The 19,413-nt window shown below is 42.5% G+C and overlaps 1 protein-coding gene across 8 annotated transcripts in view; it reads left to right on the forward strand.

The window, feature by feature from the left end:
- Positions 1-19,413, forward strand: part of SLC4A10 (solute carrier family 4 member 10) — a 164,958-nt gene that overhangs the window by 54,259 nt on the left and 91,286 nt on the right. For all 8 annotated transcript variants that reach the window (XM_081870942.1, XM_081870946.1, XM_081870943.1 and 5 more), the window contains one exon: positions 8,799-8,880. In XM_081870942.1, coding sequence (XP_081727068.1) covers positions 8,799-8,880 — 82 coding nt within the window. The remainder of the gene's footprint in view (positions 1-8,798; positions 8,881-19,413) is intronic.

Below are 19,413 nucleotides of genomic sequence, written 5' to 3' on the forward strand. Positions count from 1 at the left end.
AGTTAACCTGCAAAAGAAGACATTAACTGAGGGTGGGTAGGGTGGGAGAAGCTCTGGAGCCAAGTGAGGATTAACAATTAAGATCCACCCTCTATTGTGTGGGCAGGTAATCCCTCCCCTTACCTGGCCTGGTTTCCCTGGCAACACTTCCCCCAGGTGGGATTGGACAACTCGCTGGGGTAGGCGGGGACCTCCAGGTATCCCACCTGAGGGAAGGCAAAGCCTATGCTGATGGGGCCACTCCAGATCCAGGGCTGCACGCGTCCACGCAAAAGGCGCCCCCCATTTTAAGTGGGGAGCGGTCATTGCTTGGTTTATATCTGGAGGAATGGGGTTCAAATCACCCATAAGAGCTTTGGACAACTTTCTAGCTCTCATCAGTTACTCATTAGTAAAGGGAATAATATACTCTTCCCAAGAATGTTATGATATTAAATGAATAATTTCTACAAATGTATAATTGTATAAAGTAAGCAGTGCTAGAAAATTCTTCAATTCTGAAGACTGTGGTACAGCAGCAAATCACTGTTTTTGAGCAAACATAAGCTGCACCAAGTTGCATTCTCCTTATGCAGTCAGAGCATTTTAATTTGGAATTAAGATAGCCTGGAGTGCATGACTCATACCAGTTTATTTTTAAACCTTAGCTTTTTTTTTTTACCGGCGCTGAGGGTTTTTTCTCTCCAGTATATGCACTTGTGCATGGAAATGCCAGAAGAACTGTTATCCAATACAATTTCCCCCTTTAGTTTGTGTGTGTGTGTTCATGTTCTAAGGCTGCAATCCTAAACCTATTGTGGAAGGAAGCCCTATTAAACACAGTGGGCCTTACTTCTGAGTAAGGATGTATAGGATTCTGCAGCACACACGTTAATTACCCATTGTAATGGACATATAGCTAATAGAGTTGTCTAAGATTAGGTAAGCTTTTCTACAGCATAATTTGAAAAACAAATGGAAGAGATAATGGGTTTATCTTTAGGCAATGATGTTAGTTTCATTTTGTCTCTGTGCATGCAAACACATAGATATATATATGTATTATGGGTGTGTGGGGAGACACAACAGCAACCATCTAGTTGGAGTTTGAAATAAAATGTGGAAACCTACATAGATCCCTGTAGGTATCAGTGTAAACCTGTGGTTCTTGGCCAACTTACAGTTGCCTTTTTTTACAGAGAAGTCTGCCTGTCAATTCAGATATATTTGGTTGGAAATGTTCCAACCTTCCCGAACATGTTGGTACACTCACAATCTGAAATCCTGTAGGATTGTTAAAACTCCCATTTATACTTAATTTTGGGCAGAAACATGCTAATAAATCAATGTAGGAGGAATCCCGTAGAAGGGAAAGATTAATATGAAAGCTAGGAAGGGATATGTTTGGGGTGAGCATGGACTGGATGTATGTTTGAGTGCAGAATTTTGATGACCCAGGGGTGTTATTCTCTTGATCCTTTGAGCCAGGCCCTAGATCCCTTGCCCATTTCCCCTTTTAAGAAACAAGTTAAAAATGGGTAGCTGGCCATGCTGCAAAGTCCACTGCCATTGAGACTCCAGCAGCCTGCCATCTTGGCCTGCCCATAGCTACTCAGTACATTGATGATGATGATGATGATGATGATGATGATGATGCATATGCATTAGTTGTTTTCTCAGAGTGACCTCAAGCTGCTCACCACCAAATCAATTAAGAACATTGAATAAAAATCTAAAAACACAACTATACAGATAATAGGGCAAGACTTGAAGACCCTACCCTGCTGGAAGAGGCCAAAATGCCAGCCTTCAAACAAAGGGCAAAAGCTCATGTAAAGAGAAAAGTCTTTGCCTGATGCCTAAAAATAGACTTGTATCCAAATTTGTGTCAAGGCCCTGTGCCCCGAGTCTGTTCGGTACCTTGCTGCAACTCTGCTAATGATGCTAGAAGAAAGGATGAAACCCCAGTGTATTGGTGGGTTGATGGAAAGGGGCCAAGTACTGGCATTGCTTGTAAGAGGTAATTGTGTGTCTGTGTGTGTGTGTGTGTGTGTGTGTGAGAGAGAGAGAGAGAGAGAGAGAGAGAAGGGGCGGCGGCGGCTAGTAAGTAGCCAGCCTTTGCTTCAGGGCATTATGAGAAATGTAAATTATGACCCCCCAGTGGGAGCTGCTTTTTTCATTTCCCACAGTGTCCTAGAGTGATAATGAATAATGAATACGTGTCATGGCTATTTAAGAATTGCTTGTAGTTTCCTACATCCACTGCCAGGTAAGCCCACACCTATGGTGCATTGACATAAGAAGGGAAGCACTAGAGGGCACTTTCCTGAGGGCCTCTCCATGCCTGGAACCAACCCTGGGATGGTTGATCTGTAGGCTGATAAACGAGAGAGGATGGGGGTAAGGGCTTGGACTTAACTGCCTTTTTGGTTCACTAAAAGGATGGACTCAACTGCCTTTCAAGCTTTTTGGCATTCTCTCTGTGAATCTCAGAGTTCAATGAGAGAATAATTTAGAGAGCATTTCTCAGGTTTTAGATTAACTACATAGGTCATTACTGCAGTTATTTTATGACCCATATGTACGGTGGTTTAAACCCCGTCATGACTGCACAGACGTCACCCAAGTTTTCTTGTCTACATACTCTGTAAGTGTACCAGGTACATATGGACTTGAGCTTCAGTGTAGCCTGTAAGCTGTGATTGTTACCTAACCACAGGGCCGAGGGAGAAATTTCATTTGGTTCACCTTTTAATATGGAGCTACCAAATTGCATTTGCTGAAATAATAGGCAAACCAAAGCAACAAGTCCTTAGAATTCACACTTCTCTGAATTTTTCAGCGCAGATCTCCAGCCAATGAATGTGTACTGAAAGTGTGGGAGGGTTTTTTGTTTAGTAAAAATTGAAAGCCAAAATGTGTATAACAGTGAAAGTAATGTACAAAATCATGTTTTGTTGGGATAAAGTTGCTTGTAAAAATGCATATGCTAGGCAAAATGGATTATGGAAATGTGCACATTAGGAGATACATGAAAACGCATGCATGTTTTTAGCTTGACTTTTTATTTTAATTGCAAATGCATGCAGAAATGGGGGTGGGGAACTAAATTTAAGACTAGAAAAATGAGAAACTGAGCGAAACGGAAAATGGCAGCTTCATACATCCATTCCCTGCAATGCTAAACTTTGGAACTGTGAAATAGTTTGGTAGGCAACCCTGTGCATGTTGAGTACATAGGCATGGATAAGGCTTTAGACAGCACATGATGATTTAATGAAGCCTGAGACATGATAATTAAAGGATGGAGATAATTGTAATGAGACAATAATGTAGGCATTTGCAGTTCTACAACTTGGAAGGAATTTAAATTCAGGATGTGGGGCTGCATGCCACCAAAGGCGAAAAAATGTTTATGATATTACATGATCTTAAAAGTCAGTTATTTTACCTAAAGCTGCTTTATGTTCTTATTTGCGTCCAAGGCAGGTATTTGTTTGTTTTTGATCAGTTGAATTAGTTGAAGCCATAAGAGACCTTGGGATTCTCTGAGCTTGTTATATTAATTGACAGATAATTTGTATGGCCCACAATAAAGGGTTGTATCCAATGTCATGAGAGCGGACTTCTGCATATTCAATATAACTTTCCCTTTTCCTCCTCCCCTAATGCCCCTTTCCTCCAATAAAGATACAAAAATAAAAGCAACAAACCCCCGCTCTCTCCGGCAACAAAACCTCCCAAACAACACCCCAAACCAAAAGTCTATTCAGCAGCCTTGGCTTTTATAGCTGGAGTCAGTCAGGGCCCTGCCCTCCCACCAGTGGAAATAGCCTGAAAGGCAGGGATCAGGTCTTCCAGGACTTACAGCCAAGATGGTCTCTCGCTTCATTAGCAGCCTCATCTAGAGTCAGTCAGTCAGTCAGTTTTATTGCACATAGCCAAAGGCTGCCACAATGTACACAGAATCATTCAACAATTAAAAGAAAATATACTGGATTGATACAAAAAACTTAAAACATTTATATTATCAAGACATTACCTTCTCTAAACAGAGCTATAAAAGTATATATAAGGGGCATTATTATATAAGGGGCAGCGCAAGATATAATGCATAAGGTCCTTATTTTCAAACTTTGATTCACTGGTACTTAGAATGGTGTTTCAGGTACGTAAATCCAATATGGCATACCACCAGTATTTCAGTGATCCAGCATTCTAGAGTAGCTTTGCTAACACGTAAGTTTAAAATGAGTATGTAAAATGGCAGCTGTATAAATTGGAAATATATGACTCAACCTTATCTCCACAAAGCATTTATATGGAAATGCCATTGGTTTTAATGGGGCTTAGCTGTAACACACCACCGCTGTTCTCTGTGCAAGGTTGAATTATGTGACTGAAAATGTATCCCGATTGTGTGGCATATTGAATGCATATTACAGTCTGAGAAATTACTCATTTCATTGCGAGGGTGAAAAATGACATGGTCAAATGATGGCCTCACCAAGTTACCACACATAAAGTGTATCAGACTCTTGAGTATGGCCAGGGTTGATCTTCAGTTGTGGGAAAAAAGTGCTAACATGAGAACCTGAAAAAGAGGACTGGATCTTCTCAATTAATTTTTGCTAATATTTAGAAGAAATTATCTTCATAGTTATCAACAGGTTAATGCTGAAATGAGGGACAGGCTGCATCTGGGCTGGGGAACCTGTTTTTCTCGAGATGTTGTTGGCCTCTTTCTCCCATCTGCTTCAGCCAGCATGGCCAATGGACTGAAGAGATGGATGTTGCAGTCTAGCAACATCTGACGGCCACACATTCCCTGTTCCTGGGCTACCTGTTGCACTTGAAAAGCGGCTGAGTTTTGGAACTTTTAAGGTTCCTTCCATACAGACAAGGAAACCTGAGTCACTTCGAAGGAGAAGCTGCTGGAGGCTTCCCTGTTCCCCAAGTAATCTTCTCTGTAGTCTTCTCCTCGCTATGGCTATGGGAGATTATTCATGATAAAAAGAAAGAAATGAAAAATAAACAACAGACGGAGAAGGCTGGCCAATGCCTTCTCCTCCCCTGTGAGCATAATTCTAAACCCCTTTAGCTTCCTTTGCCTGTCGGCAGTGAGCTTTCAAAGTTTTGAATAGACCTAGCTGGACTGATGATCACATGGCAAGTGTAATGTGTAGCTCAGCTCATTGTTGCACTCACTTTTTGCTAAGTTTGGTGAGGATTATTTATTTGTTATTTATATTATTTATTAAATTTATATACTGCCCTATACCCGCAGGTCTCAGTGCATATCTTGGTCCTTACATAACCTGTGAGCATATATGCCTTATATCAGGTAGCAGTATCATTTTGGGATAGAGGAGGGAAATGATTTCTGAAGTACCATGATCTGTGAGGTTTCAGTGAGCTCATATTTTGAACCATGGAAAACTTGATCCTTAACAGATGGGGCAAAGCAGCCTCTCCCCTCTCCCCTGTTCTATCACAATGTCCCTTGAAACTTCCTTTGCTGTTTCCAGTGACAGCCATCATCCTAGTACGGTTATATGTTTCCTGTGTTTATGGTTCTTATTCGCATTCCCCCATTGTAATTTGGCAAATCAATAATAATATATGCACACGTGTGCACGTAGGCGTGTGTACTAGAAGATGGGTAGCTCAGGGCCCCACTCTTTTGCATTTCACTATTAATATACTTTTTCTTAATTGTATTTCAGTTCAACAATTACTTTGATAAATTACATATTTTGTTATGTGCAAATAGCTTTAGATACCTATTAGGTCCATAAATTACCATATAGCATATATTCAACACAAAAAACTGCAACAATTTGTTGTTGACAAAGGACAGCTGGACATATAAAGGGCCCCATTACTTTCAGTAGCTTAGGGCCTCATCAAACCTAAATCCGGCCCTGGTAGCAGGCATGTATACTTGCCATCCATCATTGGGGTGCAGTGCCAGCCCACTGATCAAAAGTGCATCTCTCGCTTCTCTTTGGAAACTCTGAGAATTGTAAGGAATAGGGGCATCCTAACAACACTCAGCTTTCCTAACAAACTACAGCTCCCAGAATCCTTTGGGGAAAAACCTCGACTGTTTAAAGTGGTATGATTACTGTTTTCAAAGTCTAATGCAGATGGACTTATACAATTCTCAGAATTGCAGAAATGTGGGGTGTGGGGAGAGCAATATTTTTAAAAAGTACTTATGTTTTGCATCACTCAATGCATGGATGGTTTTAAAAATAACTCACTGACTGTTTAGTGAATAAAACCAGTGTCAGCTTAATGCAGTGATCCACTAGCTTGATGCAGAATTGATCCAGGTCAATTGATTGTACATTTAATATGCCTCAGTTCAGGCAGTGCCAAAGGTATACACTGGAGTGAAGCCACTGCTTAAGTCAACAATATATAGCTGAACAGGGCATTAGAATGTTGTAAGCCCTTATTCATTTTCAGTATTTATCCTGCTTTCTCCCTTTCTAAGGCACATTTAGTGCCATGCAATTTTTAAACATATTGTTTGTTGCTTTAGATTTGATGCCAAGAATGGTGCCCCTTTTCAAAAGTTGCACGCTTGCTGCATTAAATATTTGTGTGTCTGGAACTGACTGGCACATCTGTCTGCCCAAGCTAAAGCTGATTGGTGCAAATCTTAGCATCATCGCAGGCATGCATTTGAGCGTTCTCTTAGTTTTTTTCTAACAAGAGGGAGGGAGGGCAGAGCTGTCCTCATGCATATGACACGCTGCCCTGGGGAAGATATAAATCTGGAATGAAAACTAATTGCTTTCTACTTTGTTGCACATCCTGTACTGTGTGGTACAGGGCTGGCCAAAAGGGGAACATCTATCCATTAACCTTAATGCAGTCAGATAATAATAATAATAATAATAATAATAATAATAATAATAATAGAGGTAGTTTTAAAATAATACTTTGGAGAATCTGGACTGAATTGCCTTTCCCCCCTAAAAATAAACTAATCCTCGACTGCTCATCGAAGAGGGAAGGGCTTATTTTATGCAGATGAAACTCAGAGCGCTTTCCTCAGTTGCCCTGTTTTGAATGCAGCAAGACCTTCAGGCAGACAATTCAGGGAAGAAGGGTGACAGTGGCATCAAATGTGTAGATAAACATTGGGAGCAGTAAACCAATTTTGGATGACTGTGTCATTGTAAGGACCCTTCTATGAGAGGAGCTGAGCAAGGCAATAATCAGAGTTCTCTTTGTTTCAGCAGCGGAGAACACTTCTAACAACCTTTGAAATGATGTGTTTCTGTCTGTATTCTTAGCCCTTATATTCAGAGAGTAGGCTTGTCTTTCTTTTGCTTCAGTACAACCATTCTTACAAATGTTAAGGTGAACATTAGCAGGAGTATAGATCATACTATGCGTGGCTAGTACTTGATGATACTTGATTCTGCATTCTGACAATCCTGAAAGTGTCAAATCTGCAATGAAACAGAGGTGTGGGCTTTTACATGTTGGTATTTAAAAATACAGTACGCTGAAGGGAAAGTCTGGTATCTCACTATAGAAAATGTGGAACAGTAATTTACCCTACATGCTCCCTAATTCTTTAGAGCAGCCTTTCTCAACCTGTGGGTCCCCAGATGTTGTTGAACTACAACTCCCATCACCCCTAGCTAGCAAGGCCAGAGCTCAGGGATGATGGGAGTTGTAGTCTAACAACATCTGGGGACTCAGAGTTTGAGAATCGCTGCTTTAGAGCGTTTCAGTAAGTATCCATCCTAATCCCCCCCCCAATGTTTTGGGTATCTGACAAAAGTGTGTGCAGTATCCTAGAGTAATTACCTCCATGGCTATATTCTTCTCGCAAGTCAAAGGCTGTTTTGTAAGCATACATTTCTTAAAGACAATAAATATGGTTGACACTCACGAAAGCCTTTTGCACATGCACATTTTCCTATATAAAGTGTGCAGTGCATCTCCTTCTATAGATGCCTCTGTCAGCATGGGAATATTTCCCCATAGGGCTCAATGGAACCCATCTTTTCTCCCTCCTGGTACTGGATTTGTTCAGTCATGCATAAGGCTAAGTACAGTGAAATGCTCCAGTCATTATCTGGGATGGAGGCCTGTGTGCATAGTGTGTGCCCCCATGCACTACCACAGGGACACCTAGTGATCTTATTCCATGCTTGGTGCCAGACGTGTGCCATTGTTTATGCTCTGGTAATGCCTAGGTTAGATTACTGCAATGTATTATACGTGGGGCTGCCTTTGAAGATAATTCAGAAACCTCCGCTAGTGCAGAATTCAGCAACTAGGTTGGGGGATATTATGGAACAGAATGTCTGAATGTATTATACTAATTCTGGCCTGACTGCATTGGTTACTGTCTGGTTTCCTAGCTGGTTTTGATCTTTAGAGCCCTATATGGCTCAGGACAGTTATACTTTGACGACCGCCTCTGCCCATTTAAACCGGCTTGGACCTTACAACCTTCACCAGAGACTATTCTCTGTCCTGAAGGAAGTGCAGAGGATGATCCCGTGGGAGCAGGCCTTTCCAGGGCTGGTCCCCAATCAATAGAATGCTCTTCTGAAGGCGACACACACCTCAGTTTATTATTTCTATCAATGGATCTATCATTTATTTCAGATTTGCTGAAATTGAGCTAGATTTTGTATCTGTAAATGCCAAATTAAAAAATTCTTTGCATTTTTTTTGCTGATGGAAAAAAGGTATCTTGTTAAAATGCTTGTTATCTTGTATTGCTCAAGTCTGACAGCACAGTGAAAAGCTGATGTATTATTTTATTTTATTTTATTTTGCAGAGGAATGATGAGGAGGCAGTGGTGGACACGGGTGGAACACGCTCCCTTCTCAAAACACATTTCGAAAAGGAAGACTTAGAAGGTGAGAACTTGCGCTTTCTGATTCAAAGGCTCTTGTCTTTCAAAAGCATCAACCTAATTCATGTTCAAAAAGTCTATGAGGTCACATGTGTGGTGGGTCTGTTGGTGAAAATAATTTTCCCGTTATCAAAACCTCAAGCTCTGTTCTTGCACGTATGTATATCCTTAATGAATTATGCACTGATAGTTCTCACTGGATGGGTGCTTAAATGCGTACCCTTTTATTGAGTGGTAAAAAGTATACAAAATAAGAACTCCAGTCTATATTACCTGGAACAATGGGTGCCTGAACTTTGTGGCTATGAGTTTGCAACATTCTATTTCATTTAAAGGAAAAGAATAATAAATTGTTTAGGAAATGTCATAATGTAGACCCAGTGAAGATTCTGCTGATCTCTTCACCTAGGGTTGCCATATGCCTAGATTTTCCTGAACGTGATTCCAATGATGGAATTAGCATCTGGGGAGAATTTTGGGAAATCGTCAAACTGTCCGGGTTCAACAACTTTTTGTGTCTGGATTTTTGTTTCTTGAAATATGGCAACCTTATTTCACCATATTCTTCACCTGTAGCCTTTTTACTCTTCCTCCTCCTCCTCCTCCCCTTCCTGGTGAGGACGCCTCCCTTTATCTGATCAGTCTCAACCATGGTATAGTCCACACTTGTGTTAACCAGGGTTAATACCAAGCAGGGTTCCATTCATTTGTTTGTTTCCTTGTTTGTTTGAAGGCATTTATTCCTGTTCCAAGTGGAAACAGAAACCCCATTAGCAGGGTCTCCAAATAAACCTATGAATGAAGACTGATTGCTGTCCTTTATTACATTCTGGAAGCCTTGTAGGAAGTAACAAGATCTGTGATGCCCCCCCTTTTGCCCTCTGTGGCACTCAATGGGCAGGTTGGATGGTAGTAGAAGGGCTATGATTAAGGATGGAAGGATCTGTCAGTTTTGGTTCTCTTGGTTTCTCATTTTTCCAATCTGAAATTCAGTTCTCCACATTTTGTAGCAATTTGTGCTTTTCTTTTTTTAAAGGAATCCTCACAAAAAATTCATCAGCGTTGTTTATTAGTGCGAATTTCTCCTAACACATTTTTATATATGCAGGTTGGACTAATGCACACATTTTTGCAATAAGTTTTCCCTAGTATAATGATTTTCACAAACACCTTCATCTTGAGGTACACTTTCTCCTAATATATACATTTGGTTGGAGAACTGCATTGCAAAATTCAGAGAAGTGTGGATTTTGAAGGATGACTGTGTTTTAGTTTGCATATTGCTTCGGATAGTGTGAATTTGATAGATTAGCCTCCAACAAGTACTTAGTTGAATTTTTCATCCATCCCCAGCTGTGATCATGATAATTTGATGTCACACAGGGCTTCTTGGAAGGCGGGGAGAGGGGAGAGAAGGGCAGTCTCCTTACTCTTCAGGTGCACTATGTGAAGTGAGTCTGCTTCCTCCAGGGCTTTGTTCACCACTCCCCAACTGGAGGAGGCTGCAGAGGGTGGGGTTCTCACTGCTTTCCAACCTGTGAGAAGTCTTAGTCTTGATCTGACTAAAGCTGTACTGTTCATGGGAAGCAATCACTGCCATTCCTTGTTGGTGGCCTTTATCCTCTTCTTGTGACAATGCTGAGTGTGGGCACAATGGAATAGCAGAATCCTTATTCTACCTCCTCTTGCCTTTTGAGCTTCTTCCTTTATTTGGAAGTTGGAGGCTGACAAAAGTGTGTTGGATATGAGTGAAGCTTGATTTGGAGGGATTTATCACCAGATAATATCTTGTCAGATAACATCACAAGATAATACCATGTGTCGATTAAAGTACAGCACAGTGCTGAAAATGGACATTAGATTCTTTTTGCTCCAGTTTTTAAAGTACCAATGTACTTTATTCAGGCTTACTGAGGAAGGCAACCTTTTACTGGCGTGGTGAGGTTTTGACTAGTGGCAGGATGAGGGCCTACTAACCTTTTTGGGCCTGTGGGCACACTTGGAAACCTGAAAAATTGTCAGGGTAGACAACACCTCAGAACCACACCTACATTTCCCACTTCCAGCTCCTGAACATTCTGCCTCACACTGAAATGCCTCCACATATCCCACTGGAGCCTGAAGCTGCCCCACACTGAACCCCACAAGCTGCTTTCACACATCCCACTTAAAAATGTACCCTGAGCACAAACTGAACCCACCTACCCTACACTGAACCCTACATTTTGGTCCTCACACTGCAACCCCACTCTGACTTAGACTGCAACACCCATACACATAACCACATACACACATGTTTAATAGAACCTAATATTTAAATAGATTTCCTTTTCAAAAACCAGGGAAATTCAGTGAGCATCTTCCTCATCTGGATTTGGGCCTGAAAGACCAAGGAAAAGTATGGGTTCAAGGAGGGTAAGTTGTAAGACATTGGACAACTGATCACGGGGCATGCCTGTTAAGGTTTCAGCCTTAACTTCCACTTTCCACTTTGAGCCAACAATTAGAGAGCTTTAACTATGTTATTAAACTTGCAGACTTTTTTAAAAAAATGATTGAATAAAAGTAGATGCAAGTGTATAGATTCTTAGTTGAAAAAAGCAGGGGCTGCACAACATTCTACCAGAATGTGCTGATTTTAGTGCAACAGAGAATCCAATTTTTTCTCTCCAATAGTTACATCTAGAATTTGACTTGTGGCTGTTGTTATTTTAAGCAGGGGAGACCAATGTTCTGCCAGGTTCTAACTGAAAAACATAAATTATTTGTCTCTTCCTTGCACCAGTATTCCCTTGTGGCAACTTTGTGCACTCAGAGCTCCATGGACAATTTTTCTCCTGAAGAATGAGATATTGCTGTCTGTGGCACATGAGGCTTTCTGAAACTTGTGGCGCTTCTTCCAAAGAATCATGAGTTTAAAAGAAGGAAGATAAATTAATTCTGGCTGTGGGCCACACACTTGAAAGCCTCGTTAATTAATTTGTTTTTTTCCAGGTAGATCAGGGCAGGAATAAGCTCACTTTGCGTGACGTCCACTGCTACTCATGCTCAGGGAAGAGCCGTCGAAATCAGTGGACTTTGTAGTTTAAGTACATTGATTTGAATGGGTCTACTCTGAGTAGGGGTAACAGGCACCTTTCAAGACTCATGGGGCAGAAAGCAGGAAGCTCAAACAGTAAGCGGAGCCAGAATCAAAGACATGTGGAGCTAACTTATTCTGGTGTTGTTCCCACCACCCTCTCTACTGAGTTGTAGAAGGTGCAATGCTGAGACTGAGGGAAAGGAAGCTGAAAAGGAGTGCCACAACTCCCTGGACTGGTTGAAAGCGAAAAGGCAGGCAGGTGACTTGGTGGGGCACTGTCCCACTTGCCCTAACAAATCAGCCTCCAGTGACTCAGTTGGATCGAGCATTGTGCTGATAATGCTAAGGTTGCAATCCCTGTATGAGACAGCTGCCTACTCCTGCATTGCAGGGGTTTGGACCAGATGATCCTCAGAGTCCCTTCAAACGCTACAATTCTATGATTCCACAGCTCTTGAGTATGACCATCGTTGGATATCACCCTTTGGTTTTCATGAGCTTTTGTTTTACACTGAATTTGAAGCTTATCGTTTTCAGCTGGTGTTCATTTCCCCCAGTTTTTGTAACAGCAGGCCCTTCAGCTTTTCTGAAGTACAGACATGGCTCACAAAGTCTGTGTGCATGTGAGAAAACACCCCCCCCCGATAAACTGTTTCTGTTAAGTAATTGTATAACACACACACACACATACACACAAACAAACTATCCTGTAAAAAACTGCATTTTATATTTATTTCAGTCTTTCCAGTTCACCTACACCTTCTTATTCCTAAAGGTATTATTTCTGGGGTGGCAAGATCTGGTTAGTGTGCCAGACGTTCAAAATTCAAGTAGTTAATAGTGTTGTTCTGTTGCACCAGGCACCTCCAGTGTAAGCCGCTTTGCTTTGTTGAGATTTTGCCTTTCCTACCTGTTGTGCTAGAGAGGAGGCAATGGGAGAAGCAGGCCATAATGTCACCGTCCGTCTATGCCAGGGCTAGGAAACCAGTGGCCCTTCAGATGCTATTAGACTACAGCTTCCATCATTTCTGATATTTGGCTGGGGCTGATGGAGCCCCACAACATCTGAAGGTTCCCCATTCTTGTTGCGTGATGCTGGTTTTCAGTTGCAGGAAAATAGTGAGTTGCACCAGCAGTGACCTCCTTTTATATTCACATTTACTTTTTTAAAAGCAAAGAGACATGAAGAGAGAGAGAGAGAGAGCTAGAGGGCAGGAAGATAGGAAGGAGAAAAAGAGAAAAACCTGTGATAAAAAAATTGTAAGCAAGCCCAGTGATGGACGTTGGCAGAAAAAATGGATCTCAGGTCTGAAAAGACCAAAGACTAGCACATGTCATAGTTGTTAGCTTCCTAGGCCCTTCTGGCTCTAGCCCAGGAGAACCACAAATCTCGGCTGCCTGTGTATCAGATTTGCCCCTCCTGTGCAGTATTTACAATGCAAAGCATAATGATTAATGTGAAAGTATTATCTGCAAATCTGAACCATCTCGTGACTTCCTTCAATAGTTGTAAAATCATGAAGCCTTTACTGCACCTACTGTATGTGTTTAGAGCTTTCTTCATTGTCTGAGATGTCTTGATTAATCTTGTGAGTTGAATAGTTCCTTGTCAAATTATAATGAGTGGGATTTGTTGACTTATGAAACCTCAACGCGAGGCAGGGGTGGGACGGCTCTGTTCCTCCAGTTATTGCTGGACTCTTTTTATCCCTTTGACCATTGTGCATTTGCTGATTGGGCTTGACTCCAGTCCAGCAGCACCCGCAAAGCCACAACTTTAGGTACCCCTGTTTCAAGGTGTTCTCAAACCTGCAACCGTCAACATTTGAAAAATAAATTCAGATTTATTCTTTCCTACCCTGTGTATGGAATAGGATCCATGACGGACAACTGGCTGTTAAAGAAATGGGTTTATAGGATGTTACATTTAATTGAAGAAAGCATGACTACTGATTGACATTACGCTGGAAAAATTAACAGTGCACCAAACTGGGCGAGATCTTTCATTGCAGATTGAGGCCTTTGTGCTTTTATTTGGTCTTCTTGTGTAGTCACCGTTTTGGCAGATAGATCTGGTAGCAACATCCAGATCTATCATCCAGGCAGAACAGATGGTTGCTCAGATCAACAAGCAAAATGTTCAGCAATTGTTTGCATAGGTGCTTAAAGCTGGGGTGGGTGCGGAATGGGGCATGGGCTTTTTTTGTTTTTGCCTTTGCCTTCAGAAGTAATGCTAGCAGGTAACTGTGGACCTGAAGGAGAACTCTCTGACTTTGCAGCAATGTGTCTCTTTAATAGAGGAAGAAATATGTTTTCCCAATTACAGCTGAACCCAAAATTTTCTTTTGCAGGAATGGGGAACCTATGGCACTCCAGATGTTGCTAGACTCCAACCCCCATCATCCCTGACCATCGTCCATGCTGGCTAGGGCTGATGGGAATTGGCCAATAGCACCTATACACCTATTTGTGCCCTATTGGGCATATTCTTCATAATAATTCTCAGTTTATTCTGTGCAAACAGACCACAATATAGGGATCTGGCCACCTGGATACAATCTCATTGATAAAGACAATAATTAAATGTCAAATGAAATGGCCAAGATCTAGGAAGATATTATAACATACATGATATAGCAAGGAAAGGGGCATTGCTTGTTAGAATTTGGTGATGATAATCAGTTGATATTGTCTAACTGGATGAAAGATGGTCTTGAAAGAGCTAAAATTCACCCCACGTGCTCAGCATGTAGAGGAGAGAAAACCATTTAGAGACCTCCAAAATAGCAAGGGAGTTTTGCAACTGGCTTGAAAAAGTGTACAACGACAGGTTCTAGGAGGGTGCTGGTTTCTTTCCATGGGACAGGCAGAAGGCAGAACTGATTCTTCTTTAGACAATAATACTCTCATGTCTCTGGGTGCTGGACTGGTTTTCCATGCCTGGCTCATGTATCTGTAAACAGTGGCGGAGCAGATCTAAACAGTGCCTGGGTTGTGCCCCCAAAGGGGACAGGGCACAGAGGGAACCTGCTGTGGCACCGACGCAGGGTTGTATTTGCACACCCCAATCCAGGAGAGTGGACAGCAACGTTGCTGCCCACTCTCTTATCTCTGCCGGAGCTGCTGGCTGGCTGCGAGGGAAATAGGAAGCTTGGGTGGGCCTGCCACAGCCACTCTCCTTCCTTGGGTCAGGAGCTTTGGCTGGGCATGCCAGGCACCACAGCTGCAGCCTGCCCCTGAGTTGGGCTTAACCCTGGGATGGAGGAGTTGCCATCGGGGCATCACAGCCGCTCTCCACCCCCAGGTCAGACTTGATCCAGCGAAGGAGGAGCCTCAGCCGGACACGCCGCAGCCGTTCTGCAGAGTTGTGGCTAGCTGCACTGGGCATTGCAGCCTCTCTCCACCCCTGAGTCAGGACTGACCCTGGGAAGGGAGAGCTGTGGCTGGGTGTGCCAGGCGGGGGCAGGACATGCAGAGGGTGGTCTTCACCCTCTGTGCTCTCGGGGGCAGGGAGTGAGGGGGTCTTTGTGGGGGGCCATGCCCCCCCAATGTATGCCTCTGTCTGTAAATACAGTGGTACCTCAGGTTAAGTATTTAATTCGTTCCTGAAGTCTGTTCTTAACATGAAACTGTCCTGAACCTGAAGCACCACTTTAGCTAATGGGGGCCTCCTGCTGCCGCCGTGCCGCTGGAGCACGTTTCCTGTTCTCATCCTGCAGCAAAGTTCTTAACCCGAGGTAATATTTCTGGGTTAGCAGAGTCTGTAACCTGATGCGTAAGTAACCCGAGGTACCACTGTAAAAGGATATCGCAGGAACATCATTAAGTGTACCCTCTGCTCCTCATTCAAAAGAAAGCTAAAACTCCCCAGACTTCTTACGACTTGGGGAAAAACATAAAACCGTATCTAGTACTGTTGAGGCACTGATCAATTCAGTTCAGTTTTAACACCCTTTTCGTTACCTGCAGTCTCCCAGATGATGAGATTTCGTGGGGAAAGGAAACAAAGGAATTAGGGGAGAATGCTGTTCAAAAAGACAAGGTCCATTAGCGACTAGTTTGGTCTCAGTCTGGCATATTTGCAAATGCCCTTGACTCCATTGCTATTCATTCCGAGCTGACAGTGCTCATCGTCTGTTTAGCAGAGGAGAGTGGAGTGCATGAGCGTGGGAGCAGAAGAGCAGCCTTCTGCTGTATTCAGACATCTCTGGATTGAGACCTGTGAACACAATTTCCAGCTAATTGCTTGTGGGATGGGAAAATTGTATTCGCCATATTATTCACATATGAATTGCAGCCGATAGTGTCATCTTCTTCATTGCCTTTTGATAAAGGAGGAGAAATAGCAGATATGCATTCCCAATCTCGTTCATTAATGGCCAGTCATTAATGTTACAGCATCAATGGAAGGCCATACCTATGTGAGACTTGCAACACTCAATAATATATTTTTTGCTGCCATAAGGAAAAGTGTGAATGAATGGCAAATAAAGCCCGAGGGATAGAGGGAGTTTGAATGATAATATACGCAGAAGCTGGGGAAGTTACTTGCACGAATCTGATCTTTTTCAACTTTGCTATTTCAGTGGGGGCCTGCATCTGAGCAGAGATTTCCACTTCTGACAGACTGACCCACAAATATATGAAAATGAGAAGAGCTTCCTTAGCCCCAGAGCAGATGTTATCACCCTAATTTTTCAGCTAATATACTTTGTGACTAGCCTGTCTAGCTGTACGTTCATAATACATTAATATAACAACTTACAAAATTATTCACCCATTTATAGTTCTCCTGAGAGTGATCCTGTTGAAGGAAACGTGACCCTAAAAGGCTTAAACAAACAAACAAACAAACAAACAAACAAACAAACAAACAGTTTAAAAATCTTTCTCTTTTCTTATCTCTGTGGCTGAGATCTCCTGGGTGATGAGGACGCCTTAGGGCTTAGGCAGTTGAATGTGCATGCGTACTCCATTCATTTCCTTCCTTCCCACCTACCCCTCCCTCCGCATGGCCCTGGGTGCTGGCAACCCACGTTAGGCCACTTGGCAGAGATATGAGAGAAACACCACTTTCTCGCCACACTGCTTTAGCTCGCTTTGGGTCAGTCTGAAGAGCTTTTTTCATGGCGTCGGAAACTTGCCACCACCACAGCAAAACATTACCAACTCTTGATATAAAAGAAAAGTGACACCCTGCAACAAAATGTTGCAGCAAGATTGCCCTGGTGCGTATGTGTATGCATGTATGTGACGGAGGGGGATTGAAAATATAAGGTAGACTGGTGTTCCTGCTCTCACCTGGGCCTTATATCATGTGGAGTTTTTTTTAATTAAGTTTTGAACATTTAAATTTGTAGCCAATCTGCATTCAAGTCAGTGAAGCCTGAGACTTCCACATTCAATTGTGTGCTTGCGTTGGCTAGCAAAGTCTGACAAGGCTACATAAGCACAGCCACAGGAAGACTGATCAGTATTAGTATCCTTTATTTCATAATCATATGCTATATAATTAAATAGTCACACTACTCCCCAATTGAAATCGAATACTCTATACCAGCTGGAGCATGGGAGGCCTACTTCCTCTCATTATATTCATCAAATCCACTGGTCCCAGCTCTGCTTCCTGCTTCAAGTGAATTTGGCAAGGAATGGCCCCCTGTGACCACAGAAGAAATTACTGGCCTTATTCAATCTCTTAAATCAGGGAAAGCCCCGGGTGCTGATAATATTCCACCAGAAATTCTTAAGGCAAATGTTGAATGGTGGGCCCCTGTGCTAGCCGCCTTGTTCACTAGTATAAATCAAGCAGCTATTATCCCCGAGGACTGGGGTTTAGCCATCCTCATTCCAATATTCAAGAAAGGAAACAGAACTGAGCCAGCTAACTACAGACCAATCAGTCTATTAAGTATTATTAGTAAACTGTACGCTGCTCATTTATGTGATAAATTAGTGGAGTGGATGGAAAGAGAGCATATTCTATCAGAAGCTCAAGCTGGCTTTAGAGCAAAGCGTTCAACTATAGACCAGGCCCTTATCCTTCAACACCTGGCAGATAAATGCTCTAGAAAAGGGGGGTCTTTATATGCAGCTTTCGTCGATTTTAAATCGGATTTTAAATCTGATACCAAGGGATAGACTCTGGGAAAAGCTTGGCGCTACAAACATAGATAAACGCTTATTACGCCTTATTCGTGGTCTATACGAAAACACCAGGGTGAGGGTAAGATGCAATCGGTCAGGCCATCTAACTAAAGAAATTCAAACGCACTATGGGGTTAAACAAGGATGTGTCCTCGCGCCAACGCTATTTAATTTCTACATCAACTCTCTAGCAGTAAATATGGCGAAAGAAAATGCCCACCCTCCCAAACTGGCAGGTTTGCCCATCCCGGTGCTTCTGTATGCGGACGACGCAGTCCTACTCTCCTTTTCCTGCGTTGGCTTGAGGAAGCTTTTGAGATCACTTGCTGACTATTGTCAAGAGGAACAACTTTCAATAAATTACAGCAAATCTAAAATTATGGTGTTTTCAAAAAAAAGAAGGAAACACAAATGGAGAATAAGTGGTCAACCTATTGACCAGGTAGCAACTTTCAAATACCTGGGAATAACTTTTCAGGAAAGGGTCTCGTGGCACCAACAGATGATAAACGCCATTGCCAACGCAGGAAGGGCCAATAAAGCCCTTACAAGATTTTTTCACGGGAAAGGGGGGAAATACGTTCCGGCAGCCTCCCAGGTTTTTGCTGCAAAAATACTCCCACAACTCACTTATGGATCCCAGGTTTGCAGTTTTAAAAATTTTGCGCCTATGGAGGCATTTCAAACAAAATTCTATCGGTGTCTATTGGGGATCCCCCCCTGTGTATCTAATATAGCTGTCCGCTTAGAAGTTGGACAACCACCCGTTAACGCACGGTTGTGGATTCTAAAGATACACTATTGGTTAAAACTTATTTTTTCCCCGGCCGGTTTGGCTCCTTTAACACTCTTAGACACCTTTCATTCTACCTGGAAAGCTTCCCTGTTTGAAAAGATAAGAAGCTTAGGATTCTCCCCGCAGATCTTGATAGCGGCAGGATATGAGAGAGCCAAAAGTCAAGTGCTTCAACGCATTAGGGACATAGAGTTGCAATGTCATATGGGCAAAATGGATAAACATGCCACAATTAGAGACTTTGGGAGAGGGTTTTCACCCGCAAATTATCTGGCTAATTTACAAATACCTAAGTACAGACACTCCTTTACCCTGGCCAGATTCAACCTTCTGCCCTCTGCCCTGCTGCTAGGCAGATATGAGGGCAAACCATATGAGTCACGTGTTTGCCCATGTGGCTCATCGGAAGTGGAAACAAGTCTGCATGTATTGCTGCACTGTAGTTACTACGAGGATTTACGCCTGACCTTTATTGCCCCAGTTCTACAAAAGCTTAAAAATGAACCAGAACT

The sequence above is a fragment of the Podarcis erhardii genome, assembly GCF_964252035.2.
Source record: "Podarcis erhardii genome assembly, chromosome: 1".
Taxonomy (NCBI): Eukaryota; Metazoa; Chordata; class Lepidosauria; order Squamata; family Lacertidae; genus Podarcis; species Podarcis erhardii.